The sequence below is a fragment of the Pogoniulus pusillus genome, chromosome 29, assembly GCF_015220805.1.
Source record: "Pogoniulus pusillus isolate bPogPus1 chromosome 29, bPogPus1.pri, whole genome shotgun sequence".
Lineage (NCBI taxonomy): Eukaryota > Metazoa > Chordata > Aves > Piciformes > Lybiidae > Pogoniulus > Pogoniulus pusillus.
The window spans coordinates 709,308-736,305 of NC_087292.1; the positions used below are offsets into that span (position 1 = coordinate 709,308).

Genomic DNA, 26,998 nt, shown 5'->3' on the forward strand with positions numbered 1-26,998 from the left:
TCAGCAGAGCATCTGCTTCAGGACATTGGTTGTGGGTTTGCAGCCCAGAGAGGCTCTGCCATTGTCACCCTGTGCTTGCCATGCAGGCAGGGCAGTGAGTCCCTGTGCTTGCTCTGACAGGTGAAGAAGCTGCAGTCCATCCTGAAGCCCATGATGCTGCGGCGGCTGAAGGATGATGTGGAGAAGAACCTGGCACCCAAGCAGGAGACTATCATTGAGGTGGAGCTGACCAATATTCAGAAGAAATACTACCGAGCCATCCTGGAGAAGAACTTCTCCTTCCTCTCCAAGGGTGCCAACCAGCACAATATGCCCAACCTCATCAACACCATGATGGAACTGCGGAAGTGCTGCAATCACCCCTACCTCATCAATGGTGAGGGCTGTGCTCTAGAAGGAGGCATAGAGGTCGCTGCAGCATTTCCTGGGCACTGCCTGCAGAGCTCATGTGGCCTGGGAGCCAGTTCAGGCCCCCCTGCTGTCTGCTGCTGGTGTGATCATGCATCCAGGCCCAGTTCAGGAGGCAGCCCAGCTTTCTGCCAGTGCTACTGGCTGGTGGGCACCTCAGGGTCTTGCAAAGCTCACTGCGATTGGGGTTGTTCTGGCATGGGACCCTTTCCAGCATGCCAGTCTGGCTTGTTCTGCCAAGTGCTGGTGCAAGCCCTGAAGAAGTGAAGTCACAGAGTGGAAGGGCATGTGGAGGTCCCTGTCTGACCTCCCTAGATCTGATGGACCGCACGGGGGTGGTTCCTCATGCGGGGGCTTGCTGTTGCCTGCACGGGAGGCTGGGTGCAGCTGCCTTGCCAGCCTCGCCAAGAGCTCAGCTCCCTTCTTGCCCGGCAGGGGCGGAGGAGAAGATCCTGGAGGACTTCCGTAAGACGCACAGCCCCGAGGCGCCGGACTTCCAGCTGCAGGCCATGATCCAGGCGGCCGGGAAGCTGGTGCTGATCGACAAGCTGCTGCCCAAGCTGATCGCTGGTGGGCACAAGGTGCTGATCTTCTCGCAGATGGTGCGCTGCCTCGACATCCTGGAGGACTATCTCATTCAGAGACGGTTAGTATGGGCTGCAGCGCTCACCACAGCTCCCCACACCACCTCCACCCTGCACTCGAGATCGAACGGAAACAGGGTGGGGGTTGGGCTATGCTGTGCCCACGTACCAGAGGATCTGAGTTACAGGCTACTGCTGATGGGTGCAGAGACCCCAAAGCTGGGCAGCCCTGACCTGTCCATTCTGTGTTGCCACGGGCTGGTCCTAGCTCTGTGTTGCCATGTCCCTGCACCCCGCTCAAGGTCGCGATGGTTTTGCCGTAGTGAGAGGAACAACTTCTGGGCACAGCCACGATGCACATGGACTGATGGGGCCTGAGCACCCTCTGTGCACAGGTCCCACTGGTGGGTGCCAGCTGCCTGCCCGCCCACACCCAGCCTGGAGCCCGGAGCCTCGGGGGGCACTGAGGCCGGGCTGTGACGCTGCCGTGCCTGTGCTGCAGGTACACCTATGAGCGCATTGACGGGCGGGTGCGCGGCAACCTGCGGCAGGCTGCCATCGACCGCTTCTGCAAGCCTGACTCGGACCGCTTCGTCTTCCTGCTGTGCACGCGGGCAGGCGGGCTGGGCATCAACCTGACCGCCGCCGACACCTGCATCATCTTCGACTCCGACTGGAACCCGCAGAACGACCTCCAGGTGAGGGCTGGGCTGCCGGCAGCCCTGTGGCGCGGCCCTGCCACTCCTCTTGGCTGGGGAGGGGAGAGCAGCAGCACCCTGGTGCTGCAGGGCATGGGTGCTGTGCAGGGGGAGCCGGTGGGAGTGTGGGCAGTGGCATTGTATGGGAGGTCATGGTGAGGCTCTAAAAGCATGGGGGGGCAACAGACCAGGCCACACTGTGTCTGTACCTGGGGTTGGAGGAAGTACTGGGGGTTGAGTGGCCCCATCTGCAGAGAGCCACAGTTCCAGCTCGAGCCCCACGTTCCTGTCTGGGCTGCAGGGTTTTCTGGCTCCTGCGCCACAGCTGTGCAGGGCTGGCACCACCCAGCACCTGCTGGCAGTGCTCTGCCAGCTCAACCACAGTCACTGGATGAGTGGTGGGCACGGGTGCAGGGTGCATTCCCCAGCCTGCTGAGGTCTCTGTGCCTGATGCTGTGCCCTGTGCCCCTGCAGGCACAGGCTCGCTGCCACCGCATCGGGCAGAGCAAGGCGGTGAAGGTCTATCGGCTCATCACCAGGAACTCCTACGAGCGTGAGATGTTCGACAAGGCCAGCCTGAAGCTGGGCCTGGATAAGGCTGTGCTGCAGGACATCAACCGCAAGGGCAGCACCAACGGGGTAGGCTGGCTGGCAGAGCAGGGCCAGGCAGAATGCTCACTTCTCCCCTGCAAGACACTGCCATGCTGGAGCAGAGACCTGGGCGGGCTGCTTGGGTGCCACATGCTCACATTGCCGCAGTTGTCCGGGCAGGCTGTTTCTGCACCGCTGTGGGGCTGGGGGACACATGGTGCTGTGTCTGGGTGTCTGGGACTGAAGCTCCTGGCAGTCCCTCAGGCAGCATTTTGAAGTGATCTCTTTGCTGTGGCAGCAACAGCTGAGTTGTTTTGGGGTGCCCTGGCCAGGGAAGAGCCTGCTCTGGCTGTGCGGTGCCCAGAGAGGCTGGCCAGGCCTGTGATGTGCCCATGCTTTGTGCAGGTTCAGCAGCTCTCAAAGATGGAGGTGGAGGACCTGCTGCGGAAGGGTGCCTATGGTGCTCTCATGGATGAGGAGGATGAAGGATCCAAGTTCTGCGAGGAAGACATCGACCAGATCCTCCAGCGCAGGACACAGACCATCACCATTCAGTCTGAGGGGAAGGGCTCCACCTTTGCCAAGGTCTGCTGTGCCCCACTGAGAAGGAAGTGGGACTTGCCCCTGGGGTGGTGAGGGCCGTGTTGGGAGCACGCAAGGCAATAGTCGTGGGTGGACCTTTTAGTCCTGCATTGAGACATCCACACGGAGACCAAACTCCTGCCTGTCCCATGGCACTCAGGAGCGAGGCTTTGCTGGGCACTGCAGCAGTGTGGTCCCTTGTCTCACTGGTGATCAGCAGAGCACTGAGGAGGGAGCCACCAGCCTGGGTGGATGGTGTGAGGCTGCCCAGTGTTCAGTGTGCCAGCTTCTGCTTTCCCTTTGCAGCCAGCTCAGAGTGGTGAAGAGGCAGGGCTGGGCAGTTCTCTGGGTGTTGAGCCCACTCTGACTGGTGGTGTGGGCAGATGCAGAGCTGATCGTGTGTCCCAGCCAGGGCACTCTGGTGGGCTGAGAAGTCCTGACTGTGGCAGCAGGCCATGCACAGAGCTTTTCTCAGCAGGGTCAGACCTCTCCTTGGGGAGGAAGGATGAGTTCAGAGCTGGGTGAGGTCTAGTCCCTGAGCTGGGCTGATCTGCTCAGGGGCTGAGCTTATTTGGTCAGCAGCCTGTCCCCTGCCCTCCTGGCCACTGGCACTACATCTATGTGGAGCTTTGCTGAGCACAAATGGAGGTGGAGACCTGGGCTGCCCCTGGGGTGAGAAGGAGTTGTGGGCCCTGCAGCACACTCCTCCTGCAACACAGCCCATCGCTGTCTCCAGCCTCGTTCTTGCGCTGATGTGGGACCTAACTCTGCAGGGAGACCCCAGGGTGGTGGTGGGACCAAGTTGCTGGCCTGCATGATGCCAAATTCTGGGTGCTGCTGTGCCATGGAAAGCTGTGTGCCATGGGGCCCTGACATCCTTGCAGGAGAGAGCCCAAGGAGCCAGCTCTGTGCCACACTCGTGACAGGTGTCCTCTAGGGCCACCAAGGCTATCTGTCCCTCCTCCTCTTGTGAGTGGAGCAGTCCAGGCTTCCACTTGCAGCGGGTCAGGCAGGACTGCAGAAGAGAGAGGTTCAGCTCCCTTCAGCACCCAGAGCCCTCTGGAATGTTGAGCATGGGGCGTAAAGCCCATGGTGGTGAGGCTGTGCTGCAGGCAGATGTGGTGGGGATCTGTGCATGGAGGAAGGCACATCTGGGGGTGGGCTGCACCCTCTTCACTGCTCTTCTCTTACAGGCCAGCTTCGTAGCATCAGGAAACAGAACTGACATTTCCTTAGATGACCCCAACTTCTGGCAGAAGTGGGCCAAGATAGCAGAGCTTGACACAGATGCCAAGAACGAGAAGGTAGGATCCACTTCGTGGCACTTTTGCCCACCCCTGAGCCGATGCCATGTGGTGAGGTCCCCAGGCAGGACCTGGTGTTTGCGCTGGGCTCCTGAAGGGACACGCTGGGCATCAGGGGTTACTGCAGGCTAAAGCCCCAGTTGCTTTAGGCACATGCCAGGCTGTGCCTCCTGCCTGCTTCTCCAGGGTGCTCATTCTGTGTTCCCAGCAACTCCCAGGCCTGGTTAAGGGGTGACAGCTAGGGCTGGCAGCATGTGAGGGGTGCTGAGGCTGCAGTGCCCTGCATGGTGGCATGTCTGTGAACCCAGCGGTCAGGGTGAGCCTCTGAGTGAGCTGGCACTGCTGGAGTTTCCCACAGCGCAGGCAGGCAGAATGCCCTCTGCTGCCAGTCAGGCTGGGTGCTGGCAGCCCGAGCAGCTGGCACTCTGGCTGCAGCAGTACCAGAATAGTCCTGTGCTGCCATCCAGGTGCCAGCTCTGGTCTCTTGGCTCTCTGGCTATCTCACCAAGCCTAGGAACATTAGTTATATCGAGTGCCAGCCTCTGCTGTGGCTGGAAATTGGTCGAGAGAGCAAGGCTCTTCCCCTGCTCAGGGGAAGCTGCATATTAGCTCCCAAGTCCACATGAGCCCTGGCACTATGGGCAGAGGAGGTCATTTGGTCTGTCAGCTCTGGAGGAGGTCTGGTGAGCTGACATGAGTCTGTATACTCCAGGAGCACACAGCGCCTGGCACATCTATTTCACCACACCCCCATGCTGCCACCACCCCAGCTCTCAGTGGCCAGGGAGGTGGTGTTTGCCATGGTGAAACCTGTCAGGGCACTCTGGCTGTCCCAGCAGCAGGCAGAGAGGAAGCTGCGTGCGACTGCCTACAGCTTTGCCCGCTGGTCTGAGTGCCCTCCTCTCTCCTCCACTGGCCCTTCAGGCCCTTTGCAGAGTCACAGCAGCTATGGACATCTTCAACCCAGCAGCAAGTGCAGGCATTTAGTGATCTAGGAGCAAAGTGGACTTGTAATTAGTTGAAGCTGGAGGGGAGCAGGGAGCTCCCTGCATGGGTCATGCATTGTGTGGTCCTGTTCAGTACCAAGGCAGTCACTGCAGTCACTGCAGTCACCACAGTGCCCACAACCTCTCTGCTGGGCTTGCTCATGACAGTTAATGTAGGGGCACCAACAGCAGCAAGGGAGGATTTTGAGGACCTGCAGAGGCATGACTGTGCTGAGTCACTGCTGGTCAAGTGGCTTGTCCTAGGCATGCTGGCACCCTCATGGCCCTGGAACTGAGTGCTCTTGCTGAGCTGTGCTGCTGTAATGGGAGGAGGCTGTGGGTGCTGGCTGGGAGGCAGCAGCTCTCTGCAGCAGAAGTGTCTCTGTCTGGTGAGCACAGCAGTACTGGGAGGCCTGGGAGGTGCCAAGCAGTAGGGGCAGTGGGGGTTGAGCATAATGGCTGTGGCACTGGGTTAGCTAAAGCATTGCTCTGTGTGGAGCCTCAGAGCTCTGCCCAAGGTTGGAACAGACTGGGGAAGAGGCTGCCGGGAGCCTTAAGGGCTGGGCACAGCCCTGCATGGTGTCTGCAAATGCTCCCTCTTGCTCATCTTCTCAGCTTCACTGACTGGGAGGCTGCAAGTGAGGTCATTCAGGCCAGCTGAGATTGGCCCTAGCAGTGCCAGGGGTGTCTTGAGGAGAAGTCTGGCTTGGGCAACTCCTGCAGTAGTTCCCCTGCCCATACAGTGTCAAATGCTCCCTCGTGCTGCCCCTTGGGTGTTTCCCATGCTCCACTAAACGCTGGCCACGTTCATCTGAGCCTAGGGCAGTGTTTGAGGACCGTGGGGTCAGGCTCAATATCCAGGCATTGCTTTAGAAACAAATCCTTCTAGATGTGAGTAGGGATGAGGGGAGGTGCCCAGAGCTTCTGGCCTGATGGAGCAAGTGGGCAGAGGTTCAGATTGTGCCACTCCTTCCCTCATCAATATTTGCAGCCCTGCTGTCCTGCCTTCAGCCCTGGGGATGAACAGTGAAGCTAAGTGGGTCTGGAAGGGCTGTCAGCACGGCTGTGAGGGGGCTGGGGGCTGTGAATGAATGCTCCCGGAACCTCACTTGCCCTCACTGGCATGTTGGCTCCTTCCCAGTAGTGGCCATGGGCAATGCTGCTCCGGAGAGCAGATGCCAGGGACAGCCTTGTCCACCCCAGCCTTCATTGCCTGCTGCAGGAGCTCTGTGCCTCCACGCAGAGGTGGAGCCCGAGGGTTGGTGGCTGCCTGCCAGAGGCAGGAGTGGACAGGTCCTGTCTCTCTGCTGGCCCTGCTGAGCTCGTGGACTCAGCTGCAGCACAGATATCTCCTCCACTCCTCCATGGAGCTCAGGTTGCTGCAGCTAGCCCAGGGGCAGCAGCGGGGCAGCAGCGTGGCAGCAGCGTAGCAGGTATGTGCAGCAAGAGGGAGGCACTGCAGCTCTGCAGACCTCCTCGCTCTTGCATGGGGGATGGGAGAGAGGGGGTGTGAAATCCAGGCAGATTTGGATGGCATGGATGCATTTGACAGGGAGAGGGGAAGGAGAGGAGGCAGGCATCTTGCTCTCTCCTGCACCTTTCCCCTTTTCCAGCACACGTGTCCCCCTGCCTCCAGCACAGTGCTTGGCCCCTGTGGTGCGGGTAGGGCCAGGCGTGAGTCAGAGCTGGATCAGCTCCTGCTTGCCAGCTCTCTGCACCCGCGTGGCCTGCAGCCCACAGCTTCAGGCTGAAGGAATTCCCTGGTGCGGGTGGGTGGGCAGAGTCCCAGGCAGGCCTTGTGGAGCAGGTGCCCCCATGGGAAGGTGCTGGTCAGTCATGGGGCTGGGGACACTGGGAACCAGCGGTGTGAGCAGTGCAGGAGGAAGACACACTGTGCCCTGGCTGCACCCGGACAGAAGGCAGGAGTTTGTGCCCACCCCTGGGCACCTCCTCCTTGTTGTCCCTCGTAGGAGAGCCTGGTGATCGACAGGCCCCGCGTGCGGAAGCAGACCAAGCACTACAACTCCTTCGAGGAGGACGAGCTGATGGAGTTCTCGGAGCTGGACAGCGACTCGGACGAGCGGCCCACACGCTCACGCCGCTTCAACGAGAAGACGAGGCGCTACCTGCGCGCGGAGTGCTTCCGCGTGGAGAAGAACCTGCTCATCTTCGGGTCAGTCTGCTGCGCGGCCTCGCTGTGCCCCTCTGTCCTGCTGGGCCCCCTCCTTTCCGTGGGGCAGTGAGCGCCCTGGCAGGCTCTGGGCTCTAAGCCAGCATTTGGGATGGAAGGAGAGTTAGGAGTGCACAGCTTCCAGAGTGCTTCCAGAGTCTGTTCCTGCCTCTGCCCTGCTCAGTCCTGAGCCAACCTCTCCCATTGTCCTCTAATCATAGAATCATAGATGGCTTAGGTTGGAAGTGACCTTAGAGATCATCGACTCCAGCCTCCCAGCCGTGGGCAGATGCCTCTCAACTAGACTTGACTGCTCAAGGCCTCAGTGCAGGGGCAGAACACCCCTGTCCAGGGGAGCTGACAGCACCATGCCCCTGAGCAGGCTTCTGGAGAGAGGTGCCAACACTGGGCTGTTGACGCTGTCTGTGTTCCTGCTGTTCCAGCTGGGGACGCTGGAAAGACATCCTGACCCATGGGCGCTTCAAGTGGCACCTGAATGAGAAGGACATGGAGATGATCTGCCGAGCCTTGCTGGTCTATTGTGTCAAACACTACAAGGGGGATGAGAAGATCAAGAGTTTCATCTGGGATCTCATCACGCCCACAAAGGACGGGCAGAACCAGGCGCTGCAGAATCACTCAGGTATTGCGTGTTCTCTCTGCCATTGCACCTGTACCCTGCACAGCCACGCGGGGCTGAGGCCGCAGGGTTGGCAGCAGGGCTGGGCAAGTGTTTGTGCTGGAGCAGTGCCACGCTTGCTGCACACAGAAGGTGGCTGCCGTGGGGCTGACCTCCACCCTGACCCTCAGCACCAGCAGCTGGGCCTGGCTGGCTGCAGGAGTCTGTTTTCTGGCTCCTGGCGCCGTAGCAGGTGCACAGAGCGCCTTGTGGCGGGAGCAGAGTTGCTCTCTAGGGGTGCTGCAAAGTTTTATCTGGCGTGTGAGTACCGCCAGCATTCCTGTGCGGGGAGACACTGGGCACTGCTGGCCGTGTGGGCACGCTGGGGGTGCCACAGCCCAAGTGCAGGTGTGCCTCACTGTTCCCAGAGCATCAGGGAACCGTGGATTGCTGGGCAGTGACCTTGGCAGTGCCTGATGGCAGCCCTGACCCCTAGGCTGGCAGCTGACAGTGCTGGCTGTGCTGGGAGGGCTGCTGGTGCTGCAGTCTGTGCAGCTGTTCCACCACGGGCTTGTGTGTCCTCTCAGCGTGGTTCCTGTCCCAGACACGCTGGTCTGGTGCCTCAAGGTGCATCAGTGGTTTGCCCTGAGACCTCTGCAGTGCAGAATCCTAGGAGATGATGCTGCATTCTCTCCACCTAGCAGGACCTTTACCTGGGGACTTGCAGTACTTTGGCAGTGTGAGGCCCACACATCACTCCATGTTCCCCTTTCCTGTCTGCCTTCTGTTGAGTGGAGGTTTGCAGTGTGTCCTCAGCACCCAGCACCTTCCCCAGCCCTGCTCTCCTGCTGCCTCTGACCCTGCCTGGGAGGCTGTGGATTCTCCCCTGACCTGCAGTGCAGCCTCTCCTCTCTTTAGGCATCCCTTGGGGTGGATGGGCACACAAACGGCGTCCTGCAGCCGTGGTGGCTTTTGTCTGTGATGAGATGGAGACAGACACAGTGCTGGCTCCTCGGCTGGCTGGAGGGCTGTGGCCTGGGACAGCAGCTCCCTGCCCATTCTGTGTCTCAGGACTCTGCTGACCTAGCAGCACAGCACCAGTGTCCTGCAGCTGTCAGGACAGGTGAGTCAGGCTGGCAAGGCTGGCAGGGGGAGCCCACTCTGCTCCCCCAGGGACTCAGAACCCCACCACTGTGAGTGCATGTTGTGCACTTGTGACCTGTGGCACAGGGTGAGTAGTGAGTAGCCTGGGACTCTCCAGCATACTTCAGCATCAGGGAGCCAGGCTGAAACCCAGAGCTCCAGTTTTGAGGTGCTGAAGCATGGGGAAATTGTTCTGGAGTGTTGCTGTGGCTGCCTCAAGAGTGTGATGTGTGGTACCTGCTGCTCAGAACCCAGCATCAGCTTTTTCCTGCTGTCTGGAAGTGTCTGACTGGCTTTGCAGCGTGAGGTCTGAGCATGTGGCCTTCAGTGACTTCCTTAAGTTACTCCAGTCCCTTCCTACAACTCGAGTCACTCCACCAGCACTGCCTACTGTCCTTGCTACCCAGCCCTGCCTGGAGAGGTGCTGGGACCGGACTGGAGAGCCCTGGGAGGAGCAGAGCAAGAGCTGATGTGAGTAGGAGTTATTTACGTAACACCAAGTCGCGAAGAAGCTGCAGTTTCAGTGAAGGGTCAGGAATGCTTTAGTGCAAGAACAGCACTAAAATTGGATATTTAGCAGAGGGAAGCAACTAGGAGCTTCTCCATCAGCTCTTCAGAATGGCTTTTCCCATCTGGGAAACCTGCATGTGGTGCTGGCCAGAGGACCAGGAAAGCTGTCTAGCCTAACCTTGGGAGCTGGAGGAGAGCAGAACCCTCCAGGACAGAGCAGCCACGTTGGTGGGCACTCCTGTGGCACACCAAGGAGCCTGAGGTACTGTCTGCATCTGCAGGAAGCTGACCAGGAGAGATGTGATCCTGGCCACACTGATGTGCAGAAAGCAACAGCAACCTCCAGCCCTTGCTGATGCATCCTGGGGCTGTCCCTTCTCAACCCAGTGTCTGTGTGACTGTGAGGGTGAGTCCAGGTCGGAACTCTGCTCTGGGTCTGGAGGAGGCTCTTGAGGGCACAGCCTCTGCCTGGAGTCTGTCATCCACTTTGGTGCTGGGAACTGGAGCTGTGGTGCCCACTGCCAGCCTCCAGGAGCTACCTGGGCTGGAGCCCTTGTCCTGTCATGGAGCTGCAAACTTCATGTGGTGTTACAAGACGAGATGGATGGGACGAGGCTGCTGAGGCATTGCTTTTCCCTTCCCACAAGCACACAGGGGAGGATGTCTGCCCAGAGAGTCAGCTCACTCCTCTCAGAGGATTCCAAACAACAGTGACCCTCCCGGGAGTTGTTCCCCCATTCTGCCATGAACTTGCATCTTATTTCAAGGTTGAAAATGTGTTTGATTTTGAGCTACAGCCGCTGGATGTCACTTTCTCTTTGTCAGCCAGGTGGGACTGTGTTCCTCATCCCTTCGGCATCTCTGCCAAGTGTGAATGCCCCCTGCAGTGATCTGGTTCCCTCCCCCTGAAGCACAGAACTGGAAGTAGCCCTTACAGATCAGATTACTAGTGTTGTCTTCTGGCGTTTGGTCATTTGGGATTCTCTTGTTTGAGTTCTTGTCCCAAATCAGTGTTGTCCTCTATAGGGTGAACTTCAAAGCTGGCTCTCATGTCTAGGTAAGGCTCAAAGGGCCATACCAGGACCAAAGCTCCTTCCCTGCTCCTGTGTGACACTTGTATACATCAAGGGACCACATTATCCTTCAGGTTCAGCCCTGCTCTGAGCGCTCACAGCAGTTTGATTTCTGTGCTGCTCCTCAGGTTTTCCTTGGAGACAGAGCCTCCTGTGCTCTGCATTTGCCCTCTGCCCTTTCCTGCTGCTTGCCAACCTGCAGCAGGGCACTTTCTCTGCCTGGGCACTGCAGTGTCAGGGATGCCTCAAGGCCAGTGCCTGGCCTGGTCTAAAGTGCCACGGTGCTTACTGGCTGCCACTCACTGTTACAGGCTTGTCAGCACCCGTGCCCAGAGGCAGGAAGGGGAAGAAGACAAAGAGCCAGATGCTGCTGCCTGAGATCAAGAATGCAGACTGGTTGGCCACCTGCAACCCCGAGGTTGTCCTGCACGATGACAGCTACAAGAAGCACCTCAAACAGCACTGCAACAAGTGAGTGCAGGAGCCTCTGCTAGCTCATGGAGTCCACGAGGAGGGTGGGAGGGAGCTGTGAAGGGCTCACAGCCCGTTCAGGGTCACCGTGCTCCAGCTGCTGGACCGCTCACAGATGCTCTTGCAGCTAACCGAAGCTGTGTCCTGAGCAGCAAACTTGAGGCCACTAAGCCTCAGCAGATCACAGGTCTGGGCACCACGTGCTGACGGCAGCTGGCTGGTGCCCATGGGGAAGCATGGGGAAGGCTGAGCAGGTTTCCCTGGTCTTGGTGACCCTGCAGTATGCCCTGGTGAGGACTGCTGGGCAAGGCCCGAGGCTGGCATCTGAGCTTCTTGGTTCTAGCTGTGTCCATCTGCTGCCCCGGGACAGGGTTCTGCTGCGGGTGCGGATGCTCTACTACCTGAAGGCTGAAGTGCTGGGGGAGGCTGCTGACAAAGCTTTTGAGGGCACCCCTGCCAGGTAGGGAGCTCATGGTGAACCCCTATGATGCTTCCTGGGGGGTGGTGCTGCTGTGGGTGAGTCAGAGCCTGTGGGATTTGAGCAGCTTTTGCTCAGGCAGAGCTTCATCTCTAGACAGTCCAAGCAGGGACTGTACTTGTGGCAGTCCTGCCAAGGCAGCTCTGAGCCTGGGGAGTGGTGGGGACACTCAGAGACACCCTGCAGGAAAATGTCTCTGGCAAATGTACCTTTAATCCAAAGTGGGAGCCCATCCAGCCTGTGCCCAGTGCCCAAGGCCAGGCCTCAAATCAGAGCATGTCCCATTGCAGCCCCTGCAGCTGCTTCCTAGCCCTGAGGACAAGTTGGCCAACAGCCTTAATGCCACCGAGCCTGCAGGCTGCCAGCTCCTGACCCTCCTGCAAAGGCTCAGCTCTTGGTGCCTCACAGAGCAGGGGAATGGTTGAGCTTAATTTCGTGGAGCAGGGTCTGCTGCCTTCCCCAGCGCACGAGTCTGGGGAAGACATCGTAGCCCTCCCCAGCAGATGTGATGCCCTTTGGGGTTGGTAGGCTCCAGTTGGTTTCCCCAAGGAGATGCTGTTCAGATCAGACAGGACCAGCCCCGTGGTACTGCCAGGCTGGGAGGGGAGAGCAACTGTGCAGCCTCCCTCTCACTAGAGAAAGTGGGCTGTGAGAGGGGCATTTGTACCTTGTGTGCCACAGGGAGCTGGATGTGCTGCTGCCCGACATCGACTACGTGGAGATCCCAGTGGACTGGTGGAATGCTGAGGCTGATAAATCCCTGCTCATCGGTGTCTTCAAGCACGGTGTGTGCCCAGATTGGCTGGCAGGCACCTGGCCAGAGCCCTGGTACCTGCGAGGGGACAGAGCTGCAGCTGTGCTCCACAGCCATACAGGGCTGAGCAGCTCTCCCAGCTCACACACATGGTGAGGCAGGTGCACTGTGGTGCCCAGGATGGCCATGCCCAGTCTTGTAGCAGACTCCTCAGCTTTGCCAGGAGCAGGGTGCAATTGACATGTGAGGGTGAGGAGGGAACCACAGAGCCTCTCCTGGCATTTGCAGCCTTATCATGATGTCCTGTGACTTCCAGGAGCTCAGGGCTGTTTGCTGCCAGCTGCATCCTGCTGTGGGTGCTGCACAAAACTCTTGGAGTGCTGCTGCATGGTGGGGTGCCAAGGCTGATCTTGGCTTTGGCTGCTGCCCAGGGGCCGCAGAGCAATTGATGTCTTTGGGGAAAGCACTGTGGGTTGTTTGGGATGAGAGCTGCTGTCAGCACAGCACAGTGAGCATGAGAGCTGTGTCCCAGGGAGCAGGGGCGGGCTCTGTGCCCTCTCTGATGGGCCCTGGTGGTTGGCAGGTTACGAGAGGTACAATGCCATGCGTGCGGATCCGGCGCTGTGCTTTCTGGAGAAGGTGGGCATGCCCGACGAGAAGCTGCTCTCTGCCGAGCAGGGCACCAGCGACGGTGCCCAGGACACTGCTGAAAGGTGGGCAGGGGATGGGGCCACACCCTGGGGGCTGTCTGCCTCATACTGAAGGCTGTGTTGTGGTGGGGCAGCGTGGCAGGGGAGCAAGAAAGAGGCAGACTCTGCCTGTGCACAGTGGGCAGGGGGCATCTGGCTCCCTAATATAAGGCAGAGGATGGCATGAACACTGGATCCCTGCTCCCTCCTGCCCACAGCTGGCACAGCCAAGGGGGCTGTGCTGCCACTGGCAGGGACTAATCCGCTCACTTACCCAGGGGCAGCATGGAGAAGGAAGAGAGCACTGGAGAAAAGCTGGAGGGGCTGCCAAAACAGGAGGTGAGTGGGATTCAGGGCAGTGGCTGCCTACCTGCTGCTGCCAGGCCTGCTGCTTCACTGTGAGGACACTGGACTGCTGGTGCCCCTGCTTGGTGGTGGCCTTGCTGTGCTTTGCCCTGTGATGTTTGTGTCAGCTCTGCTTGATGGGGCACAGTTTCTGCTTTTGCCTTTGCGAGTTTCCTGAGCTGCTTGGGGATCTGATGGGGACTGAGGGCTGGGGGTGGCCTGGGGTGGTGCCGACTCTTGCACTTAGCTTCAGGAGCTGCATGGGGCCCTGGCAGAAGAGTCAGTAGCATCCCAGGAGAGATGATCCTGGGGAAGGGGACAGCAGTGAGCAAGGCTCTGAGCTCTCTCCCCTCTCCATTCTGATCCCATGTGCTGAGGGCAGCCAGCAACCACAGCTTCAGGGTATGGGACATGAGGTCCTGCCCATCCTGCCACTCAGTATTCTGCCAGAGCTGGGTGGGCTGTGGGTACTGAATTGTGTGGGTACTGAAGAGCCCCCACCAATGGTTTCCTTCTGCAGGACGTTGTGGCTGCTGGGGTGGGCGATGGCAGCGAGAAGCAGGAGGAGGCACCGGCAGGTGAGGCTGCGTCTCCCACAGCATGGCAATGGCACTTGGCTGTGGGGGGACACAGTGCTGGGGCAGGGACACAGTGCTGGGGCAGGGGACACAGTGCTGGGGCAGTGACACACTGCTGGGGCAGGGGACACACTGCTGGGGCAGGGACACACTGCTGAGGCAGGGGACACGCTGCTGGGGCTGGAGAGGACATTGTGCTGGGGCTGGGGACACACTGCTGGGGTGAGGACACACTGCTGGGGTGGGGACACAGTGCTGGGGTGGGGAGCACACTGCTGGGGTGAGGACACACTGCTGGGGTGGAGACACAGTGCTGGGGTGGGGAGCACACTGCTGGGGTGAGGACACTGCTGGGGTGGAGACACTGCTGGGGCAGGGGACACACTGCTGGGTCAGAGAACACTGCTGGGGTGAGGACACACTGCTGGGGTGGAGACACTGCTGGGGTGAGGACGCTGCTGGGGTGGGGAGAACACTGCTGGGGCAGAGAACACTGCTGGGGTGAGGACACACTGCTGGGGCAGGGAGCACACTGCTGGAGCAGAGAACACTGCTGGGGCGGGGAGCACACTGCTGGGGCAGAGAACACTGCTGGGGTGAGGACACACTGCTGGGGCAGGGAGCACACTGCTGGAGCAGAGAGCACTGCTGGGGTGGGGGACACTGCTGGGGTGAGGACACTGCTGGGGTGAGGACACTGCTGGGACAGGGAGCACACTGCTGGGGCAGGGAGCACACTGCTGGAGCAGAGAACACTGCTGGGGTGGGGGACACTGCTGGGGTGAGGACACTGCTGGGACAGGGAGCACACTGCTGGGGCGGGGGACATGCTGTGCTGCATTAGTGCCTGAGGGAAGTTCACTTGGGCAGGCTTCTGTCAGGGGCTGTCCTGTTCAGTCACCTGTGACTCAAGGATGGCGCCTGTGGAAGGGCAACCATGGTCCCAAAAAAGTGACACAGCCAAAGTCAGGGCAAACTGAAAGCCATTAGTCTGCCCCAGGCCATGCATTGCCTGCCTGAGATGAGTGTGCAGAGTCTCTGCAGTGGGCAGTGCTGCTGGGTGCCATGGGCCTGCTGGCCCCACTGCAGGGCAGGGAGTTGCAGTTCTCTCTCATACATGGTCTGATGTGTCTGCATCTGGGCTGCCTCTGAAGGTGGGATGTGGTGAGGGTGTGAGCCAGCAGCCTTGGGATGTGGACGTCCAGGGGTGGTCACCACAGCCCCTCACTTAGGACTGTGATCCCTGGTGTCCCCCATGGTGAGGGTGGGAGGGAGCTCTCTGAGCTGGCCAGAGGGATGCTAGAGCCTGTGGCTTTGAGTGTGCATTAAATACTAATGTCCTTGCTGATGTTTGAAGCCCAGGATGGCTCCGACTCAGACAGATCCTGCTGGCCTGTCTCATCTGCTCTCACAGCCAGGCTGCGGAGGCTCGTCACTGTCTACCAGCGCTGCAACCGCAAAGAGCTGCCTCCACGAGCTGAGCTGCTGGTACCTGGTAACCATGGCTACTGGCTGCAGGACGAGATGTTCAGGAGAGCCTCGGAGCTGGACTCGGTGAACAAAGAAATGCAGAAAAGGTAACACAGCAGAGTGCTTCCCAAAGCTGAAGCAGCCCAGCTGCATCCTTGTGCTGGACTTACCCAGATGAACAGCACCACAGCTGTCAGGAAGGTGTGCAGGTCCTCGCTGGCCAGGGAACGCTGTTCCCAGCTGTGAGACAGCCTTGCAGCTGCAGCAGCAAGCCCAGACAGGGAGCTGCTTGTGGCAGCTGGTGACATGATGAAAGGCAGTGAGGGGGCAGCTCTTCAAGGCCGGACACTGGGCCGAGGATAGCGCCAGCAGAAAGGGTAGTGCTGAGCACCTGGGACAGTGTGGGTGTGGGATCAGCACTGTCACCACCCACATGTGCAGCCCTTCTGCACTGTGCACCTCTCCCGCCACTGTGTTCGCCTCCTGCTCGTGCCTCGGTGCCAGCTGGTGGCATGTCCTGGTTGTGGGTTGCTCCCACTTCACCCGGGGGAGTGGAAGGATGGTGAAGCCTTTCTGGCACCTTGAGTGGCTCGGCAGAACCCAGGGAGGGTCTGCAGTAGCGTGGTGCTGCCAGTCCGCAGTGTGCAGCCCTGGGGCTGCCTGACCTGCAGGGCCCAGCTGTGCTGGGTGGCTTTGCTGTCTGTCCTGGATGCCTTTGTCTCCCAAGAACTATCCACACTGCAGGAACCCACACAGCCGCTTGTCTGCTACTGTCTGCTCTCAGTTAATGGCCTCCTTGTATGGAAGCTTCTCCAGATCCTCTGTCCCTGCTTCTTCTGGAGCTCTTGCAATTGTGCTGTCCCTTCGTGCCGTGCAGTGGTTGTGCTGTGCACACCACAGCAGCCTGGAGCATCTGATCTGCTGGTTCCAGGGGTGCTCCTCACAGGAGTGTCCTGGGCAGTTTCCCACCAGCCTTTAATTGGAGGTCCTTGAACAAACTCTCTGTTGGGCTCCTTGATTTTCACTGCTGACATGTTTACTAACTTCGTTCTCCTCCTCTTTGGAATGAAAGAGCACTGCAGAGGGCTCGTGGCCCTGGCAGCAGAGGTGGAGCTGTGGTCCAGCTGTATTTTGGTCTGTTGCAGAGTGCTGTGGGTGCTGTCACCTTGCCCTCCCTTGATGTGTCCCAGATGCTTACTGTTGCTGCCTCAGAGGAGCTGAGATTTGATTTTAACCTTTCTTCAGCCCACAGCACTCAGCTTTCTGTGCCATGGCTTGGTCTTGTCCTGTAGCTGGCACCCTGCTCTGTTCTCTGTGCCTTGTCTCTGCTATGTTTGCCCAGGGTGCTCTTCATGGTCAGTGTCTGGGATTGTTCCTGCAAGCGACCCCTGTGAGGCGAAAGCTCAGAGTCCACATGAGAGTGAAAGTTGTGCTCTGACTGTTGTGCTCTAACTCCAGCTGAGCCCTGCTGTCACCACAGCTGCTTTCCTTCAGTGGAGAGTGAGGCACTCAGGAGTCTGCAGGAATCCACAAACACTGGCATTTGTTACTGGGACCCTTATGATGATGAACCCCAGTCCCAGTTTCCCTCTGGAAGAGGCTGGGTGAGAGCTGTGTCTGCAGGACCTGCCTTTCTAATTCCTGGTGCAGAGGCTTGGCCATTCCACGGAGGTGATGAGACAGCCCCGCAATGCCGTGGGGCAGGAAGCGGGTGGCTGCGACACATTTGTGCCTCCAGCCTCTGCTGGAGCCTGCACCCCTCTGGCAGCACAGCCAGGAGCTGCACTTTGTGGTTTTTTGAGAGAGGGCCCAGGGCCTTCACTCCTCTTCACGACGTGCCATAGGCAGAGGTGCTGTGGTAGTTGGGGCGTTTCCCTCCCTCCACCCCACTGCTGGAAGTTAAGGAGTGGAGCCGTATTGACAGCACGGCACAAATACCCACATGTATAGACCCAATCTGTGCAGGTATCTACAGCTGCAAGCAGTGATGAAGTGCAAACCCCTCCCGAGCAGCAGAACCACCCAGGAGAGCTTTCAGACCAACTCCTCTCCTTCTTTCCACCCCTCATCCCTTCTTTCAGAATCTCTTACGCGCAAGGGGGGGATGTGGGAAGCCAGATAAAGAGTTGGAAGCAGAGTACTTACTTTGAGTTATACAGGTCCAGGCAGAGGCATTAGTGAAACGAGCAGCAGCCAGGCAGAGACTGACTTTGTTTATGTTGGCTTTGTATCTCCCAGTAGGACACATGAGTGATGCAGACATCACTGTTGTTTTCTTTTCACAGCCAAGGATCTAATTTCTCTCATTCACATATTCCAGTTAGCTGCAAAGCAGCACAGGTGCTCAGGTTGCAGAGATCTCTCTGGTGTGCTTCTCCTCCAAAACCAGCAGACAGTCACTAGTCTGTCTCTGAGTGCCTGCTGCCTTGCCTGTGGTGGATCCAGAACACATCTCAGTGATGTTCATGTCTCTTCCCTGCCCCACAGGTGGACCAGGAGGGAGCAGGCAGACTTTTACCGCACTGTCTCCTCCTTTGGAGTTATCTATGACCAGGAGAAAAAGGTCTTTGACTGGGCCCAGTTCCGAGCCATCTCTCGATTGGAGAAGAAGACAGACGAGAGCCTGGAGAAGTACTTCTACAGCTTCGTAGCCATGTGCAAGAATGTCTGTGGTCTCCCGCTGTGGAAAGAGGATGGTGAGTGGAAACTGCATGGCCTAAGGTGGGGTAACAATAGGTCCATGTAGCCATAGGTCAGAAATGGTCCCACTGCTTGCATGGAGCAGGAGAGCAGCAGTGGGAGGCAGGCTGTGAGGTTTGCAGAACCCTTGCCCACTTCTGGCTGCCATGTCTCCACCTTGTACCATCTCACCAGCCCAGTGCAAGGGCAGGGAGTCCTGCGGCGCCAGCCCCTGCTCTCACAGATCTCACAGAGCTCTCCCATGAAATCAGAAACAGTTTTATCCAAGACCTCTAGATGTGAGGGAGGAGAAGCAGAGAGGCAGCAGATCAAATCTCCTCCACACTGGAGCTGGGGGTTGTTTGGGGGGTCTCTATTGCTGCTTTCTTTCCAAGCATCTCTCTGCTGGCACTGGACAGGGTCCATGCTGCGCCCATGCTGTGGCAGAGCTGACTGGAGGGCTCTGCTGCAGGGCAAAGGGACTCTGAGCCCACCTCAAGAGGCTTGGGAGGCACGGCCAGCACTGAGCTCTCCCTGAGTGCCCTACAAGGCCCTAGTGCAGGACATGGCAGATGAAAAGCCTCTTGGGGGCTGTTTAAGCACAAAGTAATTTGCTTCCAACAGCACCAGAAAGGATTGTGTCTCAGACCTGTTGGGGGATTCCTTGTATTGCGTGTTGATGTTTAAGTGAGTGTTCCTCATCAAAAGAGCTGCATGACTTGAGTGACTTCCTTCCCTTAGAGCCTCCTGAAGAGCTACTAGAGCCTTAGACCCCAGGGAGCTGCTCTGCTGTCAGGGCCAGGCAGCTCCAGTACTGCTGGCACTGACAGAGCAGAGCTGTCCTCTGCAGCCGAGTGCCGCTGCTGGCCTGGCTGCTAAAGCTGAGGGAGTTCGCTCCCGAGAGTTCATATGGGAGCAAAGGAGGGGAAGGGAACAGAAGCCTCAGCGGTGGCCTCAAGCACTGCCTGCACCTCACCCGCAGGCTCCCGGCGCTCATCAGTGCCTCTGAGTCACTGCCCTCTCTGCTCCGTGTAGAATCATAGAATGGATTAGGTTGGAAAAGACCTCAAAGATCATCCAGTTCCAGGCCAGCTCGATCCAGTGTAACAGGGCCTGGGCTGGCCTGTCCCCGCTGCAGGTGCCCCAGACCCTGACATCTACGTGGAGCCCATCACGGAGGAGCGCGCGGCCAGGACGCTGTACCGCATCGAGCTGCTGCGCAAGGTGCGTGAGCAGGTCCTGCGCTGCCCGCAGCTGCACGAGCGCCTGCGGCTCTGCCGGCCCAGCCTCTACCTGCCTGTGTGGTGGGAGTGTGGCAAGCACGACCGCGACCTGCTGATCGGCACCGCCAAGCACGGCCTCAACCGCACCGACTACTACATCATGAACGACCCTCAGCTGTCCTTTCTAGATGCCTACAGGAACTATGCCCAGCACAAGCGAGCAGGGCTGCCCGGCCCAGAGACCCTGTGCTGCCTCTACCAGACTAACTCCAAGCTCTACAGTTCTCCTCTCTACAGCCAGGTGGGCCGCACTTGCCAGGCCATGGAGAGTGAAGCCGAGAGTCAGATGAAGCTGGAAGCTGCAGACATCCCTGTGTCCCGGGCTGGGGGCAGTCCCTCAGAGGCAAGCTGTGAAACGTTCATGTCTAAGGTCCGGGACATCATCTCCAGTAACTACGACGAGAGCTCCCTGCCAGACTCCCTGGTCTGCATGATGTGTGAGGAGAAGGCTTGCAACAGTGAGCAGAGCTCCCTGGCCCGGGACAGCCCCAGCTGCACAGAGCTCGCAGGCAGCGCCAAGCTCTCTGAGGGCAAGCTAGAGGGGGATGAGGACCCCTCCAGCTGCGATGCAGATACCATGAGAGACACTCCCTTCCTAGAGGCTTTGCAGGGGGGCTGTGACAGGATGGATGGTCAAGATGAGGAAGTTGAGCCTTCACCTTCTACCCCTGAGAGCAACCCTTCACGGAGCATTCCAGCAGAGCTCCAGGAAGCTTTGCAGCAGAAGGGAGACCTGAGCAGTCCTACACCAGTGCTGCCTGAGCACGGTGCCATAGAAGGGGTCATAAGCATGGGGCTCTACAGTCCCAGTCTTCATAACTATGAAATAAAGGTTCCTCCTGAGCAGAGGTTCATCAGTCTGCTGCAGGAGAAAGGACTGGAGGCAAAGTCAGCACCAAGTCAGAGCCACAGTGAGGAAGATGAGGAGGAAGAAGAGGAGGATGATAACTCTGAGGCAGCAGCAGATGTCACAGACTTTAGCAGTTCCAGGACCAAGTCTGGCTGTGAGCTTGAAGCTAATGAAGTGGGGGACGAGGAACAGAGCTGTGACCTCCCCATGCCCAAGGACACTTGCCCAGAAGGGAATGGCGAGAGAGCGTCCCTGGGCCTGGGGACACCTGAAGGGCTGAGGGACCCTGGGCCAGAGGGCAGGGAGGACCATGGCCTGCGTCAGGAGAGTACCCTGCATCCCTTGCTGGGCCAGGCTCAGAGCCAGGCTTTCAGCCTGCCTGCACCTCTGCTGAGGCCTCCAGGAGCAGAGCCCTTCCATGCCAGGGAGGAGACCTGGGGCCAACAGGCTGAGGGGCAGGCAGGCTGCAGAGAGGTCCTGCACCCCAAGCCCCAGGGAATGAAACAAGAAGAGTGTGAGAGCAGAGATGAGGAGGAGAAAGCCAGCAGCCGGCAGAGTCCAGGTAAAGTGCTAAGAGCTTCCTTGGTTGATGGGCACCTCAGACTGGAGTGGGAGGGATCTGCTGTCCTCCCTTCAGAGCCAAAACCGTGGGGCTGCCAAGGCCCTGAGCAGCACGCCCCTGGCAGGAATTGGGGTCTCTCTAGCTGATGGGACTGCAGACCAGAGCAGGTAGCTGTGCTTGTCAGGAGGGCTGGCCAGAACCCCCTCACTGAGCCTCAGCAGCCATGAGCATCCCATGGCATGAAGGATGCCCTTCCGAGCCTGGCAAGCAGACCCTGGAGAAACACATGCCCTCTTCCCACCTACCCAGGATATGGGGATGGTCAGGGGTGGGGGCCACTGCAATACCCTTTGTGAGCAGCTTCAGCTTCCAGCTGTGACCCAAGGCTACAGCACTGGTGGCTGGTTGGGGAATGAGGCCCTTTGTGAAGCTGAGTGGTGGAGTGGGAAGGCGTGAGGGAGGGATGAGAGAGGCAAGTTGGTGATGGGCTCTGTTCTCTGTTGCATTCTCAGATGGTCCAGAGAAGTATTTGGAGGAAGAGAGCAAATGTTCAGCTTCTGCCCTGCCTGGGGAGGTTGATGACCTTCAGGATGCCCGTGCGCCGACCATAGCCCAGCTGCTGCAAGAGAAGACACTTTACTCCTTCTCCGAGTGGCCCAAGGTGAGCTTAGCAGTTGTGCTGCAGGTGTCACTGCCTGGCCCTGCCCAGCAGCCACAGCACTGCCTCCTGCTGCTGCACACACAGCTACCTACAGGTTTTCTGGCTGGGCTGCTCTTCTCAAGCACTCAGGCGGTGGACATGCCTGCCCCAGAGCAGGTCCCCAGGCTGGATTTGTGTTGATCCTGGAATGACAAACACGAGTCAGCTGTTTGAGCCCCAGCCTGCCAGCCTCCAATTGCCTTTGCAGGACCGTGTGATCATCAACCGCGTTGACAACATCTGCCACGCCATCCTGAAGGGCAAGTGGCCTTCCTCCAGCCAGCAGCTGGAGACGCAGGGCCTGCTGGCAGCCCCGGCGCTGCCCAGCAGTGCTGGCAGCAGGAGCAGCTTTGCCGAGTCAGAGGGCACTGATCCTGGCTTCAACAATGGAATGTTGATCTCACAGGTACCAAAGGTGATCAGGGCCCCGGGCAGGGACAGGCTTGGGGCTTGGCAGGGAAGTGGTGCCCAAGCAGCTTCCTGAGCAAAGCTTGGGCTTTCACTGCCTCATGGTGCCTCTGGTGAGATGTAACATGTGGCTCCCTCCTTCAGGGCTCCTCGTGAGCCCCTTGTGTTCTCAGCCTCCTGCCAGCCCTGTTCCCCTCCTGGGAAAATGACTGTTCTGTGGCATCTCCACAGCCTCTACTCTGTAGAAGTGCTTCCAGAGTCAGAGCTGGAGCACCCACATGGTCAGGAGGAAAAGGGAAGAGTGCCCTGGTGTGCCACAGGAAAGGCTGCAGGAGAGGTCACTTCCCATCAGTCATCAGCTCTCTCATCTCCTCTCACTGGTGGACACAGGGCAGAGGCAGAAGCTGCTGGCCTGGGACCCCTGCAGCCCTGTGCAGTAGCACTGTGGGAGGTGCTCCCACCCAGAGATGTGATGTGCCCTGGGAAGGTGCTCCAGGGTTCTGTGGAGAGGCAGAAGAGCCTAGCCGTTAGCTCAGTGCTGAACAGCTGTGGCCCTGGCAGCACATGAGCAGCTGTAACCCTCTCTGTGGCTTTGGCACACACAGGAAGGGTTCCTGAGCTCTGCCTTTGCAAAGGAGGAGAGGAAGCACAGGAGACCCTATGAATTGGAGATGGAGAGAGATGCCAAGAAGAGGAGCCTGGAGCAGCTGGCAGCAGCCCATGTTCACCCACCCATCGTGCTGAATGGCTGGCGGGACGCAGCTGTGGACTTGTCCAGAGCCCCTGAGGGGTCGCCAGGGAGCTCCTCTCCTTTCCCTCTGAACACAAACATTCCCAAACTGGGGACCGTGAACACCCTCCAGGGCTCCCTGGGCATGGACTTGTCTGGCATCCTTCAGGCAGGGTTAATCCATCCTGTCACGGGGCAGATTGTCAATGGCAGCCTCCGAAGAGATGATGCTGCCATGAGGAGGAGACGGGGCAGGAGAAAAAATGTAGAAGGGATGGACCTCATCTTCTTGAAGGAGAGGCCTCTTCCGACCAGGCTGCAGGTGAGTTGATGCCCCCCACTTTTACATGGGCCCAGCAGAGTCAAGCACAATTTATCTCGTGGTCCAGCTGTCTCCTACAAGATCATCTGCCCATGACAATGTGGGACCTTCTCCAGGGCAGCTTGGCTTGTGCTGGAGCAGGCAGGAGCAGGTATGCTCTAGGGAGGAAGGGAAGATTTCCCTCTGGCTTGCAGCACTCTGCCTGGAGTGTTTGAGTCCTGCTAAGCATTATCAAAAGCATCTGTCCCACCTCAGGGATTGGTCTAGTGTTAGAGAGAATGAGGAAAGATCCTTGACTCCTTTGGACCTGTGGCCAAGAGGCTGCACCTTTCTCTTCTACCCCAAAATCCACCCCAGGAGGCAGGACATTGTGGGAGCCCGGCCAGTGTCTCTAGACTACTTGTAGGAGTGATCAGAGGAAAGTTGGTCCAGATGGTGATTAGGGTGTTTCCGGGTGAGTTCAGAAGCATCTCCAGCTCTCCTTGCCCTCCTTGCCAGCAGTGCTGTAGACTGAGTGGAAGTGTGACATGGTAGTGGGTGGTGGGAACCCATGGGTTAATCTGTGATGGAAGCAGATGAGCTGCTCTGGCAGCTGTGCTCGTCAAGGTGCGCATGCATCCCCACATGCTGCTAATGAGCTCTCCCTGCTCCTCCCTCCACCTCAGGATGTTCAGGATGACCAGCCACAGCCCCCCCAGACCAGTCCCCTCCCCGATGGACCGGTTGCTGCTACCTCAACTCCACAGCCAGCCCCAGCTGTGGGCAGCCCAGCAGAGAAGGCTGTCCCCAACAAGAGTCTCCTCGACTGGCTCCGTCAGCAGTCGGACTACACTCTCGACATCCCTGGCTTTGGCACAGTAAGGGTGGCCTGTGGGGGCACATGTGTGTGTGTGTCTGCCCTCTGTGCTGCCCTGGAGCTTGAAGCTTCCATGAAGTGACTCCAAATGCAGCCTTTTCCCTTGTGCTCTGGCATGTGGTGTTCCAGGGCTGTTTGGGAGATCCATCACATGGCTGGGAGCTGGGCACAGCAGCAAAGGGCACTTGTGGAGCTCTGTCCTCCTGCTCCTTTGTCTGTTCTCCAGCTCCAGTGCAGCCCTCTGTCCAGTGCACAACCAGTCCTGTGTCTTCCAAAAGCACCAGGAATGGGGACAGAAATGGTGAAAAGGGATTTGGGATGCTCAAGATCCGTCTGTTGCTCCTGGGGTCATTTTTGGGAAGGCTGTTGTATTAAACAAGGTTTCCAGACAAAAGGTTTTCAAACTGGGCTGAAGAGGCTTTGTTGGAGGCTGCAAAGGCTGAGCTTGTGTGGCTGTGGGCAGTGTCAGAAAGCAGAGCAGTCACGTCTGTCTGATCCCTGTGTGTGACACCTCTTGGTGTCGCTGGTCAGTTTGCTCCAGATCTCAGCCTGGCAGAGCATGAGGTAGGCAGAGCTGTAAAGCAGGAGGAGATGTGGTGGTGATACATGATGGGCTGTGCCTCTGGCACCTGAAGGATTGTGTGCCTGAGGCAGGGCTGCCCTGGAGCAGGAAAGCCATGAGTGTTTTGGAGCTCCTTAGCCATGAGGGATGAGGAGCTCAGCATTTGCTTGGGCACGGTGGCTCTTGCTTTTTAAGTCCAGAGACGCGTGGAGCTCTGCGCCTATGGAGCACTGCAAGCAGCAGTGATGATGGAGCAGGCACGGAGCTGCCTGCCCAATGCTTTCCATCATCCTTGCCTTCCATGGGGCTTGCAAAGTCTGGCTGTGCTGCCAGTGAACTTCCTGCTCCCAGCAAGCCCCCAGTGCCCTCCCACGTTGGGGCAGGTGTCCTCTCTCCAGGCAGAATGGATGGAAAGCTGCAGCAGCTCACCTTGCTGAAGAGCAGAGCAAGCTCAGGGGTTTTCTGACTCTCAGGAACCAGAGCCTGCAGGGAAGTGTGGCCCTGCAGATGCAGTGGCCCCAGGCCTCAGTGCACGCCAGTGTGTGCGACCACTCTGCTGTAGCTGTGAAAGATGCAGTCCTGCAGGGCTCTGATCCCAAAGAAATGTGGTGCAGTGGGAACAGTGAAACAGGAAGGAGGCAAAGCAGAGATAAGCTGGTGAGAAGCAAGTGGCTGTATCAGCCTGGCAGGAGACACACACAGCTCCAGCTGCAGTTAGCACATCAGTTACAGACTCACCTGCAGGAACTGGCAGCAGCTGCAGCTCTAGGACTGGAGGGGAATTAGGGCTGGAGCAGTCTGAGGAGGATACCCTGAAGCCCCTCTACACCTCCAAACAGCAGCTGTGCTCACTTGAGAACTGGCCCAGTGACAGAGCCCAGCTCGTGCCACATCTGCAGGGCCCCTCCGTCCCTTGGGAGCTCATCTGTGCGGCTGTCCTGCAGGGCTTGCAGCCACTCAGGCTCATTAGGACGTCTGGTCTCATTAATGTTGTCTTGTTTGCACTCCAGAATTTTTCAGACAAGCCCAAGCAGAGGAGGCAGCGCTGCAAGGACCCCAGCAAATTGGACATTAACTCACTCACGGGAGAGGAGCGGGTGCCTGTGGTACATAAGGGTACTGGACGGCGGGTAAGCGGAGGCTCTTCTGTGCTCTGCCCTTGGGCTCTTGAAGTGCTTAGCAGAGCCTGAGCTCACCCTGGGGAGAATCCAGAGGAGCCTGTGGAAGGGACAAAGGTCTGGAACACATCACTAGTGGATCTACACTATCCTGTGACACGTGTGCCCAAGGGGGACAGACCTGCGAAATAAGTGACTTTGTGTCAAGTAAGGGAAGTCTGAGTGCCCTCCCTTGTCAAGATGCACAGACCCTGCAGTGCCAAAGGGATCCAGCTGCTGGCCTTAAGCTGCCATCAGCACAGCACTGGCTGGCACTTTCCCTTCCATACTTGATCATTCCCCTTGAATTCACTGCAGTGTGCCGCAGATTCTAGCGGTGCCATGCAAAGACCTGATTTTGTTCCTCCTTATGAGGTGCAGACACAGACACCGACACGCATCCAGGTGCAGGGTGTGGGGCAAGTGGAGGGTTTGGGAGGCTTTTTCTGCTTCCTGAGCAAGGAGCCTGGATTTACTCATTTGTGGTGTGTCTCCAGTGCACTGGTGTTCCCCACTGTGGATGAGAAGGGACATTCAGGGATATTTTCCACCCAACACACCTAGGGCTGCACTGGGTCAGAGGATGATGTGACATCGCTCACATCTAAAACGGAAAGAAGAGAGGGAGGCAGACAGAGGCAGTGTCAGTCACACGTGTTTCCCTCTGTTATACTCATGGTGGCCATCGGAGGCATGGGTGGTGAATTGGTGGGTTTGGGCAGTCCTGAGCATGGCCTTTGCAGCTCTGTCCCCATCACCTGCTCATGGGGAGGGCGCTGGGACTGGCCGCAGAGGCCTTTCCTCCCTGAGCAGGCAGCAGGCACAGACCGAGTCCTGCCGAGGTGTGCGGTGAGGGAAGAGTCTGCCCCAGCTGAACTGCATCCCGCAGCAAGCAGCTAGGGGAGGTGTAACTATGTTTCTTGTGTTATTTGACATGACTCTTTCTGCAATAGAGGTCATCCTTCTGCTGTGTTTTATAGTTAGGGGGAGCCACAGCACCAGCATTGAAGGAATTGCCAAGGTGGCTTGATGCAAACTTGGAGTATGCTGTTGCAGCTGACTGGGCTGACATTGTTAAGCTTTCAGTAAGTTAGAGCTTTTGGAGCAATCTGTATCATGTCATCCTTTTTTTCTCCCCATCCCCACAACCTTTCTCCAGTGAGGATGCAGAGCTGCAAGGCAGGACCTGGGCTGCGTGGACGGGAGGGGGAGGCTTCAGGGCTGGGCACCAGCAGAGCTCATGTGGCAGGGAGGGAGCTCGTTCCCTGCCACCACTCAGCAGCGTGGCCAGGGGAGGCAGAGGTCAGCACCCTGGGAATGGGGCTTGACAGCTCAGGGTGACTGCCCTGAGAGCCTCGGAAAATGGCAGAGGCAAGAGGAGCCCTTGGGTGCTGGACAGCAGGGAGTGGACCAAAAATACTTTTGCAGGTCAAATT

General features: G+C 58.4%; 1 protein-coding gene across 5 annotated transcripts in view; it reads left to right on the top strand.

Moving 5' to 3' along the window:
- Positions 1-26,998, top strand: part of CHD6 (chromodomain helicase DNA binding protein 6) — a 105,793-nt gene that overhangs the window by 73,711 nt on the left and 5,084 nt on the right. For 4 of the 5 annotated variants that reach the window (XM_064167961.1, XM_064167963.1, XM_064167966.1 and 1 more), the window contains 23 exons: positions 121-376; positions 844-1,054; positions 1,495-1,690; positions 2,165-2,329; positions 2,687-2,866; positions 4,057-4,167; positions 7,124-7,326; positions 7,767-7,966; positions 10,980-11,139; positions 11,510-11,599; positions 12,299-12,402; positions 12,955-13,084; positions 13,339-13,399; positions 13,926-13,983; positions 15,341-15,560; positions 17,941-18,149; positions 19,271-20,827; positions 21,340-21,488; positions 21,736-21,933; positions 22,541-22,987; positions 23,653-23,844; positions 25,416-25,535; positions 26,543-26,647. In XM_064167961.1, coding sequence (XP_064024031.1) covers positions 121-376; positions 844-1,054; positions 1,495-1,690; positions 2,165-2,329; positions 2,687-2,866; positions 4,057-4,167; positions 7,124-7,326; positions 7,767-7,966; positions 10,980-11,139; positions 11,510-11,599; positions 12,299-12,402; positions 12,955-13,084; positions 13,339-13,399; positions 13,926-13,983; positions 15,341-15,560; positions 17,941-18,149; positions 19,271-20,827; positions 21,340-21,488; positions 21,736-21,933; positions 22,541-22,987; positions 23,653-23,844; positions 25,416-25,535; positions 26,543-26,647 — 5,322 coding nt within the window. The remainder of the gene's footprint in view (positions 1-120; positions 377-843; positions 1,055-1,494; positions 1,691-2,164; positions 2,330-2,686; positions 2,867-4,056; positions 4,168-7,123; positions 7,327-7,766; positions 7,967-10,979; positions 11,140-11,509; positions 11,600-12,298; positions 12,403-12,954; positions 13,085-13,338; positions 13,400-13,925; positions 13,984-15,340; positions 15,561-17,940; positions 18,150-19,270; positions 20,828-21,339; positions 21,489-21,735; positions 21,934-22,540; positions 22,988-23,652; positions 23,845-25,415; positions 25,536-26,542; positions 26,648-26,998) is intronic. The other variant, XM_064167967.1, reaches the window with a different exon arrangement.